The following is a 17,010-nucleotide window of genomic DNA, read 5'->3' as shown; positions in this document are numbered from 1 at the left end:
TGTAATTTTCGATTTTCTTTCCTCAACGTTTAAGACATTGTGATTTAAATAATATCAACAAAATTTCTGTGAAAAACCGAAACCGGAACGAAACCGAAACCAAAACCGAAATAAATTTTGAAGAACGAAACCAAAACCGAAACCGAAACACTTGGCAAAACCGAAACCCAAACCGGAACGTTATTTTGAATCGGTTTCATTCCTTGATTTATACTAGGTTACAGTGGTCACAAACGACGGATATGTGCGCGGACATGCTCTGCTTGTGGGGCGGTTCACAAAAAAAAATTAAAAAAATTTGATTTTCAGTGAGCATGCTCGTCGTTTGTGGCGGAGTTTGCGAACATTGCATTCCAAAAAAAAACCTAATTTTGTTTTGATGCTTGTAGTGTGCTCATCGGCGGATAAGTGCATCCAAGCTTTGTGCGTTATTGAATTGTTGGTAAATGAGGCTTAATTACTGTATGTATATGTATGACATACATAGAAATAAAATATAAATAAACGTATGTAACACATACATAAAACCTAAGTCATAAGCATTTCAGTTGCATCATCCGCGTCTTTGCTATCCATCTTTTCGCTATCATGACAACGACAGCGAGCATGTTGGCGATCATGCTCGCACACATGTTCGTCGTGTGGCCACTGTAACATATACACTGAAGAGCAGAACTGGAACAATAGAACGGAAAGTTAAATTTGTGGTAATGTACTTTTTAGTTTATTAACTTTATTGTAATTCAAATTTGCATTTCTCTTTACCGATGTTTAACTAAACGTCAGACAATACAAGTTTTAATATTCGCATATGGAAACTCAGAAAAAAATTACCAAATAAAAATGAACTGGATTGTACCACTTTTGCAACCTCTTAGTAATTGCTGAATTTTTTAATTCAAAGAAGAGTTCTGACTTATTTCCTGAAATTTTGTAATCAAGGCGCGTGTGATTATCGGTGTGAATGCACATACTAAGCAAGAAATAAAATATACGATAAAAAAGGAAAATCATATAGGCCAAATGCCCGTTCTATGGTTATCTAAACGAGCGATAAGAGGATGTACCCCAGTCTGCAAGGTCAAGAGACCTTAAAAAATGCAATTGGCCATGCTAGGAATATTGGAGGATCTCTGAATACCAATAAACTTTGGTTTCAAATCAAAAATTAATGCTTTTTCACCACAAAGGAAATGACTGGACATTATGTAAGACGTATTTGCAGCACAAAGATAAAGAGGAGAAAGCCTGCCTTGACAACCGGAATCATTTTTAGCCAGAAACGCATATTTACAAAAAAAAAAAACATTGGATTGGTATTATTTTGAAGCGCGCATTTACAAGTTCGTCACGGCCAATCTATTCCACCAAAATTTAATCAGCCTTATATTACATTTACATTGAGCCCAAATGCGTCATTTGGGCGAGAAACCTCAAATGCGAGGCCAAATCACGCATTTCTCCATACAAATTCACATTTCCAGAATGACGCATTTCGACGCATTTACACAAAATCACGAAACAAATGCGTTCCAATTGCCGTACTATTTTATTGAACGCACTCAGAAACAAAAGTTCCACAAAAGCTTTGGTTTGTCTTTGACATTTGGAATTTTTCAAACACAAAACAAACACAACGAAATAAATAAATCTTTGAAATTTGTGTGTAAAAATTGTTAATTTATACAAGAGCTTTACACATTTTTAGTTTAATCAAAGAATAATTGCCTTTTTGTGTCCAAAAAGCGTTAACAATATAATAAATGTAGTGTTTGTTTACATACATTTTGTTTTTGTCTTCCCTTTTCATTTGATGAGAAGTCAAAGCAAATGCGGATCAAGCAGTGTAAACACCTTCAAATGACTGATTTCAAATCACGCATTTTGGTCCAATGTAAATGTAATATTATCATTTCCCCGAACCGGTTCACTTTCCATTTTTTTGTTTAATTTATTTACTATGGGTGTATGAAAAATTTTTTTCGGGCGAAACTCCGGATAAGGCTGAATATTAATTGATTACTATTTGCATTACTAGAAAAAAATGAATTATGTTTTGCATGTTCGTAATTATAAAAACCTTCGAGTTTCAATATCAGCTCTACTGACACTTCTGCAAAATTACTTCGATAAAATTAGGCTGAAGCTCCGCAGCAGGTTTTTCAGACGTTTCGGCTTAAGGCGCTCAAGCCTGAAAGATTATTTAGTGTAATTGTACAGAAGCTGCTCCACAATCAAAGTCTGAAAAGCCTGAAAGACGCCAAATTTCGAACTTGTTTCAGGCTTTTCAGGCGTCGTCTGACAGTTAACCTGGAACTCCATAGGCATGCGTGTGTACAGAGTTGAATGTTATAAACTTGTATGCGTTTGCTTGCGGAGGCAACCCACTTCAAGTTAATTACACTACACGTTTGGGTATGCATAAATACATATACACATTTTAATAGAAAATTTTATGCGGCTTACAGGTCTATTCTGCGCTGGTAATAAAAATAACCGGTAAATAAAATTCCTGTCAATTTTTAAACTCTTTTCGCATTCTGTATACTCTTGTAAGTCTGCGTTCAAACACGGAAACTCGAGTTTCTTATTATCGGCGATTTCTCTTTTGGTGTTGCCCTTTGCATTCACACGCAGAAACTCTTTTGTACGCAATTGTTGTTGTCAGCTGTGAATCGCCAACTTGTATTACTCAGACGAACGACAGCACAAAGCGTGTTTCCCGAGTACGGGCGACTCGGTACCCGTCCCCTTTCCTCGTCGCTCTCTCCTCTACAAGCTTCGAGTCTCCGCAACAAAAGTTTTCGTGTCTGAACGTCGACTAACCGGTAAATCTTGTTACCATCTCATAAGCTGGTAAGAAATTATTGCCCCGTGAAATATGCAATGCCAGGATTTGCACAATTCTTCATAGCTGAATTGCTGAATATTTTAACTGCATTACCAGCATACCTAGAATCGCGGTGACAAGAACTGGTAACATTTTTTGGGAATACAATTTTCCGTTTACAAAATCTTCGGTAACGTGCAGAATAGACCTGTTAGTAAGTATTTTCTTTAATAAATATGTATAAAAATATGTATGTGTGCTGCATCAACTTGTCGATATGACAACTGTTAACGTTTGTAAGTGGAGTTGCTAAGTTTTTACGCACGTAAGCGCACGCCAACGGATCTCGCATACACACGCATACGCTTTCCTATGGAGTTTTAGCTTTATTTTCGTACTGGCAAATTCTTACAAGTAAAAATTTATCTTGTACAATCCAGTAAAAACTTGCAACTTCAACTGTCACTTCTCGCTCTCTCAATTTCACCTACTTTGCAAGTTTTTGCATACGAAAACGCGAAATAAAAACTCGTAAAACTTTTACTGGATTTTACTGGAAATGAGTAAACAAACACAACTAATGCGTTACTTTGAGACCCCTGTTGTGTTCTTAAGATTCAGATCAATGCAGTGTTTGGAGCGTAATCGATTAATAAGAAGACCAAACACATATCTAGGCAAATAATCTGACGGAACGGATTGCCGATTTCGCATAGGTTTTGCCACGAATTTATATTTCCTCAATTGCTGTTATTTTGTGTAGTAAATCTTGAAAATGCCGTACGCAAATCAGCCATCAGTGCAAATAACTGAATTGACGGACGATAATGTTAAATTTGTGTTGGAAGACACGGAATTGAGTGTAGCCAATAGCTTACGGCGTGTTTTCATTGCCGAGACCCCAACACTAGCTATCGATTGGGTACAACTTGAGGCAAATTCTACTGTGCTATCTGATGAGTTTCTGGCTCATCGCATCGGACTAATTCCTTTAATATCTGACGAAGTTGTTGAACGTCTACAATACACTCGTGATTGCATCTGCTTGGACTTTTGTCCAGAATGCAGCGTGGAGTTCACACTTGATGTTAAATGCACCGAAGAGCAAACTCGGCATGTTACAACTGCAGATTTAAAATCAAGCAACCCGAAGGTATTGCCGGTAACGTCGCGGCATCTCAATGAAGAAGATAATGAGTACGGAGAAAGTACGGATGAGATTTTAATTATAAAATTACGTCGAGGACAGGAGCTGAAGTTGAGAGCTTATGCCAAAAAGGGCTTTGGCAAGGAGCATGCCAAATGGAATCCAACTGCTGGTGTATGTTTTGAATATGATCCAGATAATGCTATGCGCCATACACTCTACCCCAAACCAGATGAATGGCCAAAAAGTGAACACACCGAGTTGGAAGATGATCAATATGAGGCACCATATAATTGGGAAGCAAAACCGAATAAATTTTTCTATAATGTAGAATCAGCTGGCGCACTCAAGCCGGAGAACATAGTTATAATGGGAGTTCAGGTTTTAAAAAATAAGTTATCAAATCTTCAAACACAATTGAGTCATGAGACTCAAAATGATGCCCTAGCGGTATAATTATGCATTGATAATGAGTGGGCTAATAAATATTTCTATATAATAATAAAATTATAGTTTAAAAAACTAAAAAATCCCTATTATAATTGCCATTCGTACTGTCATCAGGTATGTAACTTGAGAATAGAAATCGCTGCATCTTTTAGGCGCATCAATATTACATAGTTACATCCGGAGTTAATAAAAGGAAGGTAAAAAGAAACTTTTATTCACTAAACAGCTTTTTGATGTCTACATTAGTAGTTGCTGGACTTTCACTGTTCGCTTTACTATCTACAAAGTCTGCTAATAGACTGGTCCTAACAGCGGTGTCTGTTCCTCCTTCAGCATTTGGAGCTCTTGATTGTTCGCCCAACATTTCAACAGACGTCTCATACAGCTTTTCCTCGTCCAGAGGATTTTGACTTTTTAAGTTTTGGTATATTTCAATGAAATTTTGCGTTTGTGTTTTGCGCTTTGTGTCCAGTAAATTTATTATTTCATACTGCTTCTCCTTTTTTTGAAACTTTCTGCAATATATATGTAAATGTACATATGCACAAAAACATTTGTATTTAAGGATTAATATGATATGATCTTGGTATGGAAATGAGAACACTTACGCTCTTGCAACATCTTCGGCATAAAATATATTTTTAATTTTTATATCTTGAGCAGGACGATCAAATCGGGGTTCTAGTTTTGGTGGAAAAGCTGCATATAAATCATACCAAATAGGTCGGTCCTCAAATCTCATAGCATTGGCCTTTATCAAACCATCCACCCTATAGAATAAAAAGAGAAAATATTATATATAGTATTTATCAACTCAATACATGTAAAACTTTTTAATAAAACCTGGTGAATATGGTGCCGATTTTTTCCAATCTACTTTGCGCCATTTCTTAAAAAAATTTATTAAATTTCGCCGAGAAATTGTTATGAAATATCTGAGCTATTTTGGCAGCTCATCGATGACTATTCGATAATTATCGTCTCTTTTCCAATTCATCGTTTTGACAGGTCTGTTTTACAACATGATAAAAATATTTAAAGATAAAACCATGATAAAAACATGGCAAGGTAGAACCGTTCTCTCAATTTGTCGGCCATGATTTTTTTTTTGAAGTTTGCCAACATTTTAATAAAAAATTGAAATTGTTCGAAATTTTTGTTGCTTGAGATTGAAAATGAAAATGTGTGTGTGAGTTTGTGAGTAAATTTAAAAATTAAATTGTTTAGAAACGTCAAGAATTTAAGAAGTGACTCTCAGCGGTTCTACCTTACTATATTTTTATCATGGATAAAACCGCTCGCTCAAATTTTCAACCATAAATTATTTTTTGAAGTTTGTCTACTTTATAAAATTTAAATTGGTAATTATCTAGGTGGGCTTTCAACCCCCAAAATTGGTCAAAATTTTGGAGAGGTGGTACCATTAGACGCCTCTGGACTCCAATAATAAGGATCCGAAAGCGGAAATTAACTTTTTTACCCGATCAAAAGTTAATAACAAAAACATTTTCCACAATAGCACCTTTTGTATTCACTTAATACGTATACACAAAGGCACAAATCGCCCATATTTCACCATATATACAACAACAATACTTCATTTTAGCCACATATGTCAAAATATCGCTAAATATATCACTAAAACCTTTAATATTTTATTTTTTAGAAGGTAAACAATAGCCGTTATCGATTCGCCACTTCGCTGCTTGCTATGTTTGAGTTCCGAAAAATTAACGAAAAATTTTGCATGTGAAAGCAACAACAATGTTAACTAGCACTGATAGACGATAGCGAGTTTGGTTGTACCTCATTGAGTTCGTTCGTTTCGCCACTTGCTAACTGTTGGCGAATCGATGACGGCTAATTTTGCCGTGCTTAACGCGAAATTCACCTGCTTATGTGCGGTATTGCCCCTCAATCTGAATGGAATAAATATTTAATATGTTTACATGGAGTTCAGACTGTTATGTAGGTGGATTTTGCGTTGAGCGCGCAAAATTGTTTACATTATAATAAATAAAATATATAAGAATTAAAAATCGCGCGATTTTTTATGAAAATTTTTCGACCGCGGCGCTTTTTATTATAAAATCGATACTTTGATAAATTATGAAAATTTTTAATTAAAAATTTTCGCCTGCGGCATATGTGAATTTTTTCATTGTTTCCGTTTTGTGTTTTTGTTTTGCATTTTTTAGTATGTATGGCAGCACCGACACTTCAGTTCAGTTGGTGTACAAGGGAAAAATTGAGGTTGAATTCGGTATTTTTTGCAACTTTAAATGCGAATTACTTAAAAACTATAAGCCTCCGGAGGGTGGGGTCTTCAGATTTAGAATCTGAAAAAGCTCCTCTATACTCCCTAATATTTTGTTTTTTCCAAAGCCTGGACCCGTTTTGGAAAATTTTCCCATTAGTGATCATGTAAGGCTTTTTTATTTGGTGTATTATTGTGAGTTTAAGATAATCGCCCTCATTGCGAGAGCCGTGTCGAATGCAAGTCGTTTTTCGAGAGTCGAATCGTATCTTAAGTTTCACGCCATTGCCTAAAATTTCCACTCGACTAGTGTATTAAAGTGGGAAAACTTGGCAGCACTGTATAGTTTACGACGATTTTCGTCGTTTACTTATTTCAGCACGGCTGTATACAATGCCAATATTGTCGAGTCGTACAATTGAGCCTAATTTACGACTTACGCAATGAGGCTGAATGATATTCTTCATCACAAGATGGATTTGGGAAAAATGCCCAACTTTCCCAAACCGTTTGAAAAAAAGTTAGCACAGTAAAAACATTTTGAAAAATCAATTTATTTTTCGTTTGAAAACAGAATCGTAATTTTATGTGAAGTAATGAAAAATGTTTTCATTTCACATTTTCACAGAACAAGAATTGGCCCCCTGGTATAATTGAATGACCCAGGTTTAAACACAACTAATAACTTTTCGGACACACCCTGCACTACCCGATGAATTCCAATTTATATCGATATGCTATATTGTTTTTCTTATTTATCGTTTCTCGTGAAAGTTTTATTTATTTTTATTTTATACTTGCCGGTTTGTTTACCACGTAAAAGTGCAAAGGATTTCTGTTGAATGCAGAAATGTTGTTTCTGCGATGTTATTCGACAAAAATTAGAGATGTGTATCCCCATAGCACCATTAAAGTTTTTCGAAGCAATAAATTAGCTGCTCAGCCACCTTGTAATACCAAAGCACGGAAGACAGACACAAATATCCAAGCTAGTTCAATTGAAGGCGTTAAAAGTCCTAAATTGAATGAAAATGAAGATTATGCCGAGAACGCCGTTAAGGTACAGATGATTTCTCGAAGTCTACACAGGCAAATATTTAAGAAATCAACGAATTCCAAGGCTGCGGAAGCGTCGATCTATATCGCTGAGTTGAAAAAACATGGCATTGATGTACACAGCACGGATCACTTACCAGACGTTAATCTGCAACTTCCAAAACTTCATGGAAAAGACGTTGAAGAGCACTTTTACACTATTGCTAAAAAACAGGTAGCCCCATACGAGCGACTTATCGATACATTGGTCACGTGCAAGACATTACCTGCCCGCCCAGCGAAATGGTGCTTCCAAAGCGGGTGGACAGTTTATGATGCAAACACAGGAGAAGGACAGCCGATAAGTATACCACCAGAAAACGCTTTAGTACTGGATGTAGAAGTGTGCATGTCGGAAGGTGCTGCCCCTACATTGGCCGCAGCGGTAGGCACAAAAAATTGGTATTCATGGGTTAGTCCCAATCTCACAGATATCGATACAATTAAATCAAAAAAACATTTAGCAGCAGCGAAACGCTACTTCTTAAAAGATCTGATACCACTAGGAACTAAGGGTCCTAAAATTATTGTTGGTCACAATGTTTCTTACGATAGAGCACGTTTGCGCGAGCAATATCTAATAGAGGACATAGGCACGCGGTTTGTAGACACAATGTCTTTACATATAAGCGTAAGCGGAATAACAAGTTACCAACGTGCGCTTTTGAAGTCACAGAAAGAAGCAGACCCCGAAGACGAGGAATGGCAAGCGCAGAGTTCTCTTAATAGTTTAGTAGACGTTCATCGCTTGTACTGTGGAGGAGAGTTACTTTCAAAGGAGCCTCGCAATATTTTTCTAGAAGGCACGCTGTCGGATGTAAAGGATAATTTCCAAATGCTAATGGGATATTGTGCTGGAGACGTTGAGGCTACCTACAATGTCTTTACTAAACTTTATACTATGTATTCACAAAGATTTCCGCATCCAGCTACCTTAGCTGGCATGCTAGAACTAGGTTCAGCGTATCTCCCAGTGAATTCTAACTGGACACGTTACCTAAAAGAGTCAGATTTGGCCTACGAGGACTTAAGCATTGAAGCTAAAAATCATCTTTCCCGTAGAGCTGATAGCGCTTGCAGGCTTATGAAGGATGAAGCATATAGAGAAAACTTGTGGCTTTATGATGAAGACTGGAGTGTTCAGGGAATCAAGTTGAAGAAAACTAAATGCTTAAAAAAAGATACCAACAAAACCGTAAAAAGAGACAACAGCGATTTGATAATAGATAAGCAGCAAGACTTACAAAAAAAGTTCCAATATTTGTACGATACTAAGTCACTTTTGCCGGCACGACGCCCACTGCTTCCGGGTTACCCCGCCTGGTATCGGAAATTGTGTAACAAACCACCGAAAAATTCAACGCTAACTGATGCCGCCGAGGATTGGTCCCCAGGCGCCACACAAATCGGAACTGGTATGCAAATAGCACCTAAATTGCTTTCTCTATGTTGGGAAGGATATCCTTTGCACTATATAAGGGAATATGGATGGGGATTTCTTGTGCCCTTTCGTGGACAGCCATATCCACCAATAGACTTAGATAGTGATGCTTCCAATCCATATCGTATACCAATAAAAAAGCTGATTGAACGATGTCCAGTACCGAAAACACTTGAAATGGACAATTTAGACTCGGATCCCATGGGTTATGACATGGGTACGCTTAATAAAGAGCTTGAATCTAAATTAGGAAAAAGAGATTATTTTAAAAAACAAGCGAAAGATCACACAAATGGAATTTACCAGGGAGCGGGCATTTGGTGTAAGAAAATTTTGGAAGGATGTTGCTTTTTCCTAAAACTACCACATAAAAATGGTAATTCATTTCGAGTGGGTAATCCTTTGTCGAAAGATTTTCTTAATAAATTTTCTGAAAATGTGCTAAGTAGTGGAGATGCGGTGGAAGGTTCGGCAAAGCGTGTTATTGATATTGCCCGTATGATGTCCTATTGGCGTAACAATCGTGATCGTATAATGGGTCAGCTTGTTATATGGTTTAATAAGGATGATTTACCACAAGAATTTAAAAGTAATGGGAGTATTGACGATATAATGGAATACGGAGCGATTTGCCCACAAGTCGTTGCCTGTGGTACTTTAACACGCAGAGCAATGGAACCCACTTGGATGACGGCTTCAAACTCACAGCGTGAACGCATAGGCTCCGAGTTACGTTCCATGGTACAAGCACCAGCAGGCTACCGTATAGTTGGTGCTGATGTCGATTCCCAGGAATTGTGGATTGCATCAGTCTTAGGCGATGCATATGCCTGTGGTATCCATGGCGCCACACCTCTAGGCTGGATGACCATTAGTGGCTCTAAGTCAAATGGCACGGACATGCATTCTATCACCGCAAAAGCTGTGGGCATATCTAGGGACCATGCCAAAGTAATTAATTATGCGCGCATTTATGGTGCTGGACAAAATTTCGCCGAGGGATTACTTAAGCAATTTAATCCTACTCTATCTGATACAGAAGCGAGGAGTAAATCGCAGAAAATGTTTGCTATTACTAAAGGAAAACGAGTTTATAAACTGCGCGAGGAATTTGCAGACAATTATGACGACAGAAAGTATAAAAATACCTGCTTATTAACAAATTCTGATTCAAAATTGATATAATATCTCATTTTTTACAGCTATTCCGGTTATGAGGCATTGAAATTAGCTGCTGCATCCAATCGAGCTGTAAAGGAGATGTTTCACATTCCCAGATGGGTGGGTGGTACTGAAAGCGCGATGTTTAATAGGCTAGAGGAAATAGCCTTAAGTGAATGCCCAAAAACGCCTTTCCTTAATTGTCGTCTGAGTCGTGCTTTAGAAGTACACGGTGGAGATGAGAATCGATTTCTACCTACACGTGTAAATTGGGTTGTACAAAGTGGTGCTGTAGATTTTCTACATCTCATGTTAGTTTGTATGCGATGGCTTATGGGCACAAAAGTTCGTTTCAGCTTAAGTTTTCACGACGAAGTACGTTATTTGGTGAAAGAGGAGTTGGCGTATAAAACAGCACTGGCGCTGCATATAACAAATCTTCTCACACGTTCATTTTGCTCATCACGTCTCGGACTAACAGATTTGCCAATGTCTGTAGCATTCTTTTCATCAGTTGAGGTGGATACAGCTCTGAGAAAAGATAGCAACATGGATTGCAAAACACCATCAAATCCTCATGGACTACATATTGGATATGGAATTCCACCTGGTGAAAGTTTAAATATATATGATGCGATATCAAAAGCTGAAGGAGGTGACCTTAATAATTGGCCTTGGCTAAAATGATGATTTATTGTTTGGTTGCCTTAAAACTTTAAAAGTTTTTTTTTTTTGTTAATTGGGTTACTAGTTAACTAGGTCAAAACCAATTGTTGTGGTTGTAAAAAGATCTTAAATAATTTTTATAAACCGACTTTTATATCATGGTAATTTTTACTAAATGATAATGGCTATCAGATTATTTGGTTTTCTGGTTATATTTCTTATACAGTTTACAACTACAAAGTTCGCGGGAATAATCATTTTAAAGCGGGTAATTTGATATCCACGAAGGCTAATACAAACAAGTAATTTTTCTCAAAAAAAGGAAAATTTTAGTATGCGGACGGCAAATTCTTGAAAAAGTGGAATGAGAGGGGTAAAATGGGACTCCTTGGTTTCAAAAATAACCCCCTTTTTTCTAGCAATCCTATAGGTTCTATATAATTTGTTGAAGTTTTCGTATAAACAATGAATAAGATATATCTTATATAGCTATAGCAAAATAACATCAAACATGGTCTTGCCAGACTGGAATTTTGAATAATAAAAGCGGATTTTTAATTCGGAATTTTCCCTTAGTAGAATTCTCCTTTCTGTGTAGCCGAAAAAGAGAAGCAGTGTAAATGAATTTTTTTCATATATTTTTTTGTAAAAACCAATTTTTATTAGAAATTAGAAAAGCAAGGCACAAGGAATGCAGACCAAAAGAAAGGTGTATTAATTTGCTTTATAACTATGTATTAACTTTACAAACGCTTTACTAGTTTTTGGGATATTACGGTTTTTCAAAAAGCAAATTTCGATCTTTGACCTTCGATATCTCGCTTAATTTTAATTTCTGCAAGTAAATTTTAGGACCGTTATAATCAGCTCAAAAAGCTCTATCGACTCCTATTTTTAGTTTTTTTCTAGCGAAACGGTGGGTATTCTTTACTTGTTCCGATAAAATTAAATAAAAGTGTAAACTATTAGGTAGTGCTTTGTCCATTTATATATATGAAAGTATGAAACAAATGCACGCTTTGATAAGGAAATCAAGTGGAACGACTTAAGAAATTTTAACAACAAATAACTTATAAACAATTATATTGTTTATATTTTTTAGATACACATGTTTTAGAGGATACCTCCCTTAACATCCTGACCAAGTTTTATTTGTTAACTCCACTTGGTTTTCTAAAACAAAAGGTGCGGCTGAATACTAAAGCCCACCCAAAAAAAAGCCGACTTCAATTCTCATACATGCCGATTCTGGGGGGTCCCTGGGAGTTTTTTTCCCCCCTTTCCTCCTATCATGAATAAAAATTTCCTGCGGATTTTTTATATTAAATGGCGGAGTCGAGCTATCAAAAAGTGTCAAACAGCTCTTTCGAAGTTCGAATTTCCTCTTCCAAAAATTTTGGGGACAATGCTACACCCTGGGAGCTAATTAAACTGTGAGACAAATGGTAGGGGTCAGTGATCGGGACGGGTTCCAACTACCGGGGAAAGTTATATCGGTAAAAAAGAAGTTATACGTGTCCCGGTGTTTCGCTGGGTCATATACATAGGGGAAATTGTCACCTTTGGTGGTCTTTTTTTTGACATAACTCGAGAACCACTAGTCCGATTTTGCTCAAACAAATTTAAAAATTACAATTCCTTTAATCTGTTCATATAACGTTTTTCTATATAATCAACAGTTTTGCCGGTAAAAATAAATGTATGAAGAAAAAAAATATTTTTTGCCTAAAATATTAAATTTTTTTATTTTTTAAATTCATAAAAAATCCAAAACGGAAAAAAAGGCAAGTCGTATTACTTTCACGCAAAGTCACAACCTTTAAGCAAAATGGGACATAGATCATGAAAATCGAAGGACGCGTTTCGCTTTTATTCACAATTAAGTGAAGGTATCTCATTTTGACAAGAATATTGATTTTATGTTTCAATGAATTTGGATAATATTTATTATATATTATTTATTATTAACACGTAAAATTAAAAATTATGACAGGTAATTATTAGGTTATTACATAGATACATAGGTTATAAGAATCGATGAACGCAAAACTTATTTTCGTTTGTTTGCGCCCTTTACTTTCTTGCGTGGTGGTCCGGTGACTTTGTCATTAGGCTCCAAATTGTTGCCTTCTTTCAAAAGCTGGGCAAGTTTTTCTGCTTCACGTTGAGAAAGGTTTAATTCTGCAACAATCTTGTCCATTCTTGCTTGTGATATTGGAATTATTTTGTTCGATGGGCCGGCTTCTGGTGTTGGTTTATAGGTGAAATCCGATTGATCCATTGTTTCAATAGAAAAAGAAGTTTCTCTGTTAGGACTTGGAAGCGGTGGAATTGGTATTTCATCCGAATGCGGTAGAGGTATTTGTGCACTTTTAACAGATATGTAAACTCTTCGTTTAAGGCCTTTACGATTTACTCCACATATTTTGTTTGCGCAAGCGTAACAGTTGTCGGAATTGTGCTCTCCTGGATCAGTCCAAATCATTGGTACACCAAAACGAAGTGAACTGCGTTTCCCTTGGATCCACATGTTAATACCATTGTAGCACGTTTTACAAATTTTGTCTGGGACCCACGAAACGCCGCGAATTATTTCGGAATCAAAATAAAGTGTAAAAGCGAGCTCCACTTGCTCAGTGAGTAATGCAGTATTTGTTGAAAAAGCTCTTGTGCCACAAACGTAACAAAATAAATTGATATTTTCTGGACAATTTGCACTCATTTCGGTTTTATACTTCTATTACTTTTTCGTCACTTAAAAAAAAATCGTACTTTACGCGTTCGGAGACACTTGTTAAATGACAAAAATCGATCAATGAACACCTATAAATACTACGTAAGTTTCAATATTTTACTGAGAGGTACTTATGAATTGGCGCATCTTTTAAGGGTGGCTATATACCTGATTCGTGTGCGTTTTAAATTTTTCGAAACGTTCTAAAACATGACCACTCATAAATGTGGGTGCAATTTGTGTAAAAAAATCATGCAGGTAGCCAACGGAAAAAACCCAAATAATTAAAAAAGTGCACTTTCCTTTTTTCCTTTTAATTGTCCACGCACATTTATGACCGTTTTTTAGTTTGTTACCGCTACCATAAAAATTAAATAACCTTTTGTTTATTACTTTTTTTTTATTCTAACAATCATAAAAAAAGTCAGCAATGTTTTTTCCAAGGAAGTTTGAGCATATCTCGAGCAAATTTTCGAAATTCATACCTTTCCTTAATTTTGAATAAAAGCGAAACGCATACATTGATTTTCATGATGTATGTCTCATTTTGTTCATAGGTTATGTGAATTTACGTGACACTTTTTTCCGTTTTGGATTTTTTATGAATTAAAAAAAAAAAATTTAATTTTTAGGCAAAAATAATTTTTTTTTCTTCATACATTTATTTTTACCGGCAAAACTGTTGAGTATATAGAAAAACGTTATATTAACAGATTAAAGGAATTGTAATTTTGAATTTTTTTAAATTTGTTTAAGGAAAATCGGACTAGTGGTTCTCGAGTTATGTCAAAAAAAAGACCATCTCGATTCCTAGACGTGACCCAGCGAAACGCCGGGCCACGTATAACTTGTTTTTGACCGATATAACATTTCCCGTTGGTTTATTGGAGGATTTATTTCTCGGGAGAAACATATTCCCGGAGAAGACACTCCCCGGTAGTATTTAGATTTGGATGGATATAAAAATATATATATATATATATATATATATTTCATGATTCAATGATCGGATCTAAACCAGATTAGCATAGGAGCACCTCTGAGACACTACCTTTCCGATGCAAATCATCGAAATCGGCTGACGTGGTCCAAAGTTATGCGGTAGCATACATAAAAAAAAATAAAAATCCGACGAACTGATAACCTCCTCCTTTTTCGGTTAAAAATAGATTTTCTTGTTTATAAATAACGGTTGTTTTAAATTACTACACTACTATAGTTGCGTTCGATAACAAAATTAGCCAACACTAGCCAATAATCAAAATCAAGAGAGTAAGCGAAAATTCTCTCCCAAAGAGATGAAAAAGCAAAAAAAGTAAACGAACAGGAAATTAGCCATTACTTGCAAAAACCGGAAGAAGAAGACACACCAGCTGACTTTGTTTATGTTTTATTTGTAAACAAACTGAAATTCATGTTGCCTCCATAGAAGAAAAAGGGAAAGTGAACGTTCAATGTTCGCCAGGAACATTTCTAGAAGTAAAAACTAGTTGGCGCTCTCATAAAGTCACATAGCAGGCAGCCAAAAAGCATATAAATACCAAAACTCGAAAAATGCAATTTTGTTTGTTTACAAAAATTGCAACCATATGTTTTGCGATCATATGTTTTCGTGTTGGATAATTTTTGCTGACAAAAATTTTGCCAGTACAAAACAGGGTTGAAAAATGGAAATTTGAGATTGTACCTAATATCATAAAATAAATGTACCTAAATGAGACAGATTGTACCTAAAAAAGTTACATCATTCATTTGTAGTTTTTTTTTATAAATGTTTTTTAAAACATGTATACAAAAGATGGATGCTTTTTTTTAACTGAGCCTATATCTATGGACTCCATATAATCTAATGGGAATCGGAGAAGCGTTGTTTTTGTCTAATTTTGGCTACTGAAAAATATTGGCGAAAAAGACAAAAAACACACTTGCGAAGTATACTTCTTTATTCAGCTTTTTATAAAACAACAGGAAAAGTCTGCTTATTTATCCGATTCCTTTCGATAGGTGCAGCAAGTCTACAGAAAATAATCAAATTGCAGGAGGTAACTTCGAAAGCATTTTAAATATATTTCCAGAAATCAAAAAGCGAATATGGGTCAAATAGCTATAGTTCTCATCTAAAGAAAATATGAAATTTGAAGACATCCTAGACACTGAACTGTGTGTGTGAATAAAGGCTGGTTTTCATTATGTCATATTTTGACAACAAAATTTGTCGTCATATTTTGACACAACTTTCTTTCCTTTATCCCTACCTTTATCGATGATATTATGGGCCAAAAACTTACAAATAGCCGCTTTAGCAGCGGATGTACACGCCTGAAAGCCTATTCTGATCTAAATCAATCAAAAGATTATCTTTTAGTCCCATTTGACAATTTGTTTTCACTCATTTGACAGAAAATGCCATTGAATTTGACTTAGTGAAAATAACCGTTAAAATTAATAGAAAAAAATACGAATTTGAGGATAGCTAAGCAAAGTGTTAATTTTTGTAGTGGCTGCTCTAAATGCAATGTAAAATGTTTAAGATAATACATAATATGACTTTTTTAATTTCTTCCTTTTGACCACTTTTCTTTAAAATTGTTTATTCTTCAAAATGAACGGTTAAGGAAAAAGAAAAAAAACTAAAAATGCATCTGATCAAAAGATGATTGTACCTAAAATCTACTGGCTGTACCTAATGTACCTTTAAGTCATCAAACGTCGGAAAAAGGTACAATTGTACCTACTTTTTCATCCCTGGTACAAAACGAACGCTTCTCTTGCATCAAAATGAACGCTTGCTCTCTCAATTTTTGTGTGTTTGCGTGTCTCGCTCCCGCATTCTGCCTTAGCCTGTGTTGCCTTCTTTTTTGTTTTGTAGGAATTACTACTAAAATACAAGGAGAAATATTGTCTTCGTATAAAAAGTTAAACAGGCAACACTGCCGATATTTTCACCGATAGTTTCGTAGAAATTCATTTTCTTATTGGGCAAACATGGTGTAATGAACTGAAGGTGGCGCATTCCCGAAACCGCTACTTTGGTTTTGCCGACTTTGACGTTTATGGCAATACGTAAACAAACTTTTTGTTTAGAAACAAGTGCAAACGTATTGCAAACGTATTGTGTACTTTCAAGTGAAAAATCGAAGTAATTCGTGCGTTCTGTAGTAAAAAACGTTTTATTTGTAATAAAAACTTTATAAAAATGTCGTGTCGTGTGTTGAATTGCAGCAGCCGT

General features: G+C 35.7%; 3 protein-coding genes across 3 annotated transcripts; 2 read left to right on the top strand and 1 right to left on the bottom strand.

Moving 5' to 3' along the window:
* Positions 1-3,484: 3,484 nt before the first annotated feature.
* Positions 3,485-4,514, top strand: Polr2C (RNA polymerase III subunit RpII33). Its single transcript, XM_017627813.1, has one exon. It carries the CDS (start codon positions 3,606-3,608, stop codon positions 4,431-4,433), a length of 828 nt encoding a protein of 275 aa, XP_017483302.1. The 5' UTR covers positions 3,485-3,605; the 3' UTR covers positions 4,434-4,514.
* A 96-nt stretch (positions 4,515-4,610) lies between these two features.
* mRpS23 (mitochondrial ribosomal protein S23) lies at positions 4,611-5,415 on the bottom strand. The gene is made up of 3 exons (XM_017627803.1): positions 5,271-5,415; positions 5,036-5,197; positions 4,611-4,942 (listed from the first exon to the last, which is right to left on the bottom strand). The coding sequence occupies exons 1-3, from the start codon at positions 5,312-5,314 to the stop codon at positions 4,639-4,641; spliced, it is 510 nt and encodes a 169-aa protein (XP_017483292.1). The 5' UTR covers positions 5,315-5,415; the 3' UTR covers positions 4,611-4,638.
* Positions 5,416-7,413: 1,998 nt separating this feature from the next.
* Positions 7,414-12,154, top strand: PolG1 (DNA polymerase gamma, catalytic subunit tam). The gene is made up of 2 exons (XM_017627557.1): positions 7,414-10,356; positions 10,423-12,154. Exons 1-2 carry the CDS (start codon positions 7,535-7,537, stop codon positions 11,066-11,068), a joined length of 3,468 nt encoding a protein of 1,155 aa, XP_017483046.1. The 5' UTR covers positions 7,414-7,534; the 3' UTR covers positions 11,069-12,154.
* The last annotated feature ends 4,856 nt before the right edge of the window (positions 12,155-17,010 follow it).

This window comes from Rhagoletis zephyria, unplaced genomic scaffold, assembly GCF_001687245.7.
Source record: "Rhagoletis zephyria isolate East Lansing unplaced genomic scaffold, Rhagoletis_zephyria_1.1 Rzeph_scaffold_00072, whole genome shotgun sequence".
Lineage (NCBI taxonomy): Eukaryota > Metazoa > Arthropoda > Insecta > Diptera > Tephritidae > Rhagoletis > Rhagoletis zephyria.
The sequence above is the reverse complement of the archived record's forward strand: the minus strand, read 5'-3'. Positions and strand labels throughout refer to the sequence as shown.

Bases quoted from the DNA above. Each gene is read 5' to 3' on its own strand.
- PolG1 (XM_017627557.1), top strand. From the start codon at position 7,535: ATGTTGTTTCTGCGATGTTATTCGACAAAAATTAGAGATGTGTATCCC. The intron at 10,357-10,422 runs GTATAAAAATAC...CATTTTTTACAG, and splicing joins GACAATTATGACGACAGAAA to CTATTCCGGTTATGAGGCAT.
- Polr2C (XM_017627813.1), top strand. From the start codon at position 3,606: ATGCCGTACGCAAATCAGCCATCAGTGCAAATAACTGAATTGACGGAC.
- mRpS23 (XM_017627803.1), bottom strand. From the start codon at position 5,314: ATGGCGCAAAGTAGATTGGAAAAAATCGGCACCATATTCACCAG. The intron at 5,198-5,270 runs GTTTTATTAAAA...TTTATTCTATAG, and splicing joins ATCGGCACCATATTCACCAG to GGTGGATGGTTTGATAAAGG. The intron at 4,943-5,035 runs GTAAGTGTTCTC...TATATATTGCAG, and splicing joins GCCGAAGATGTTGCAAGAGC to AAAGTTTCAAAAAAAGGAGA.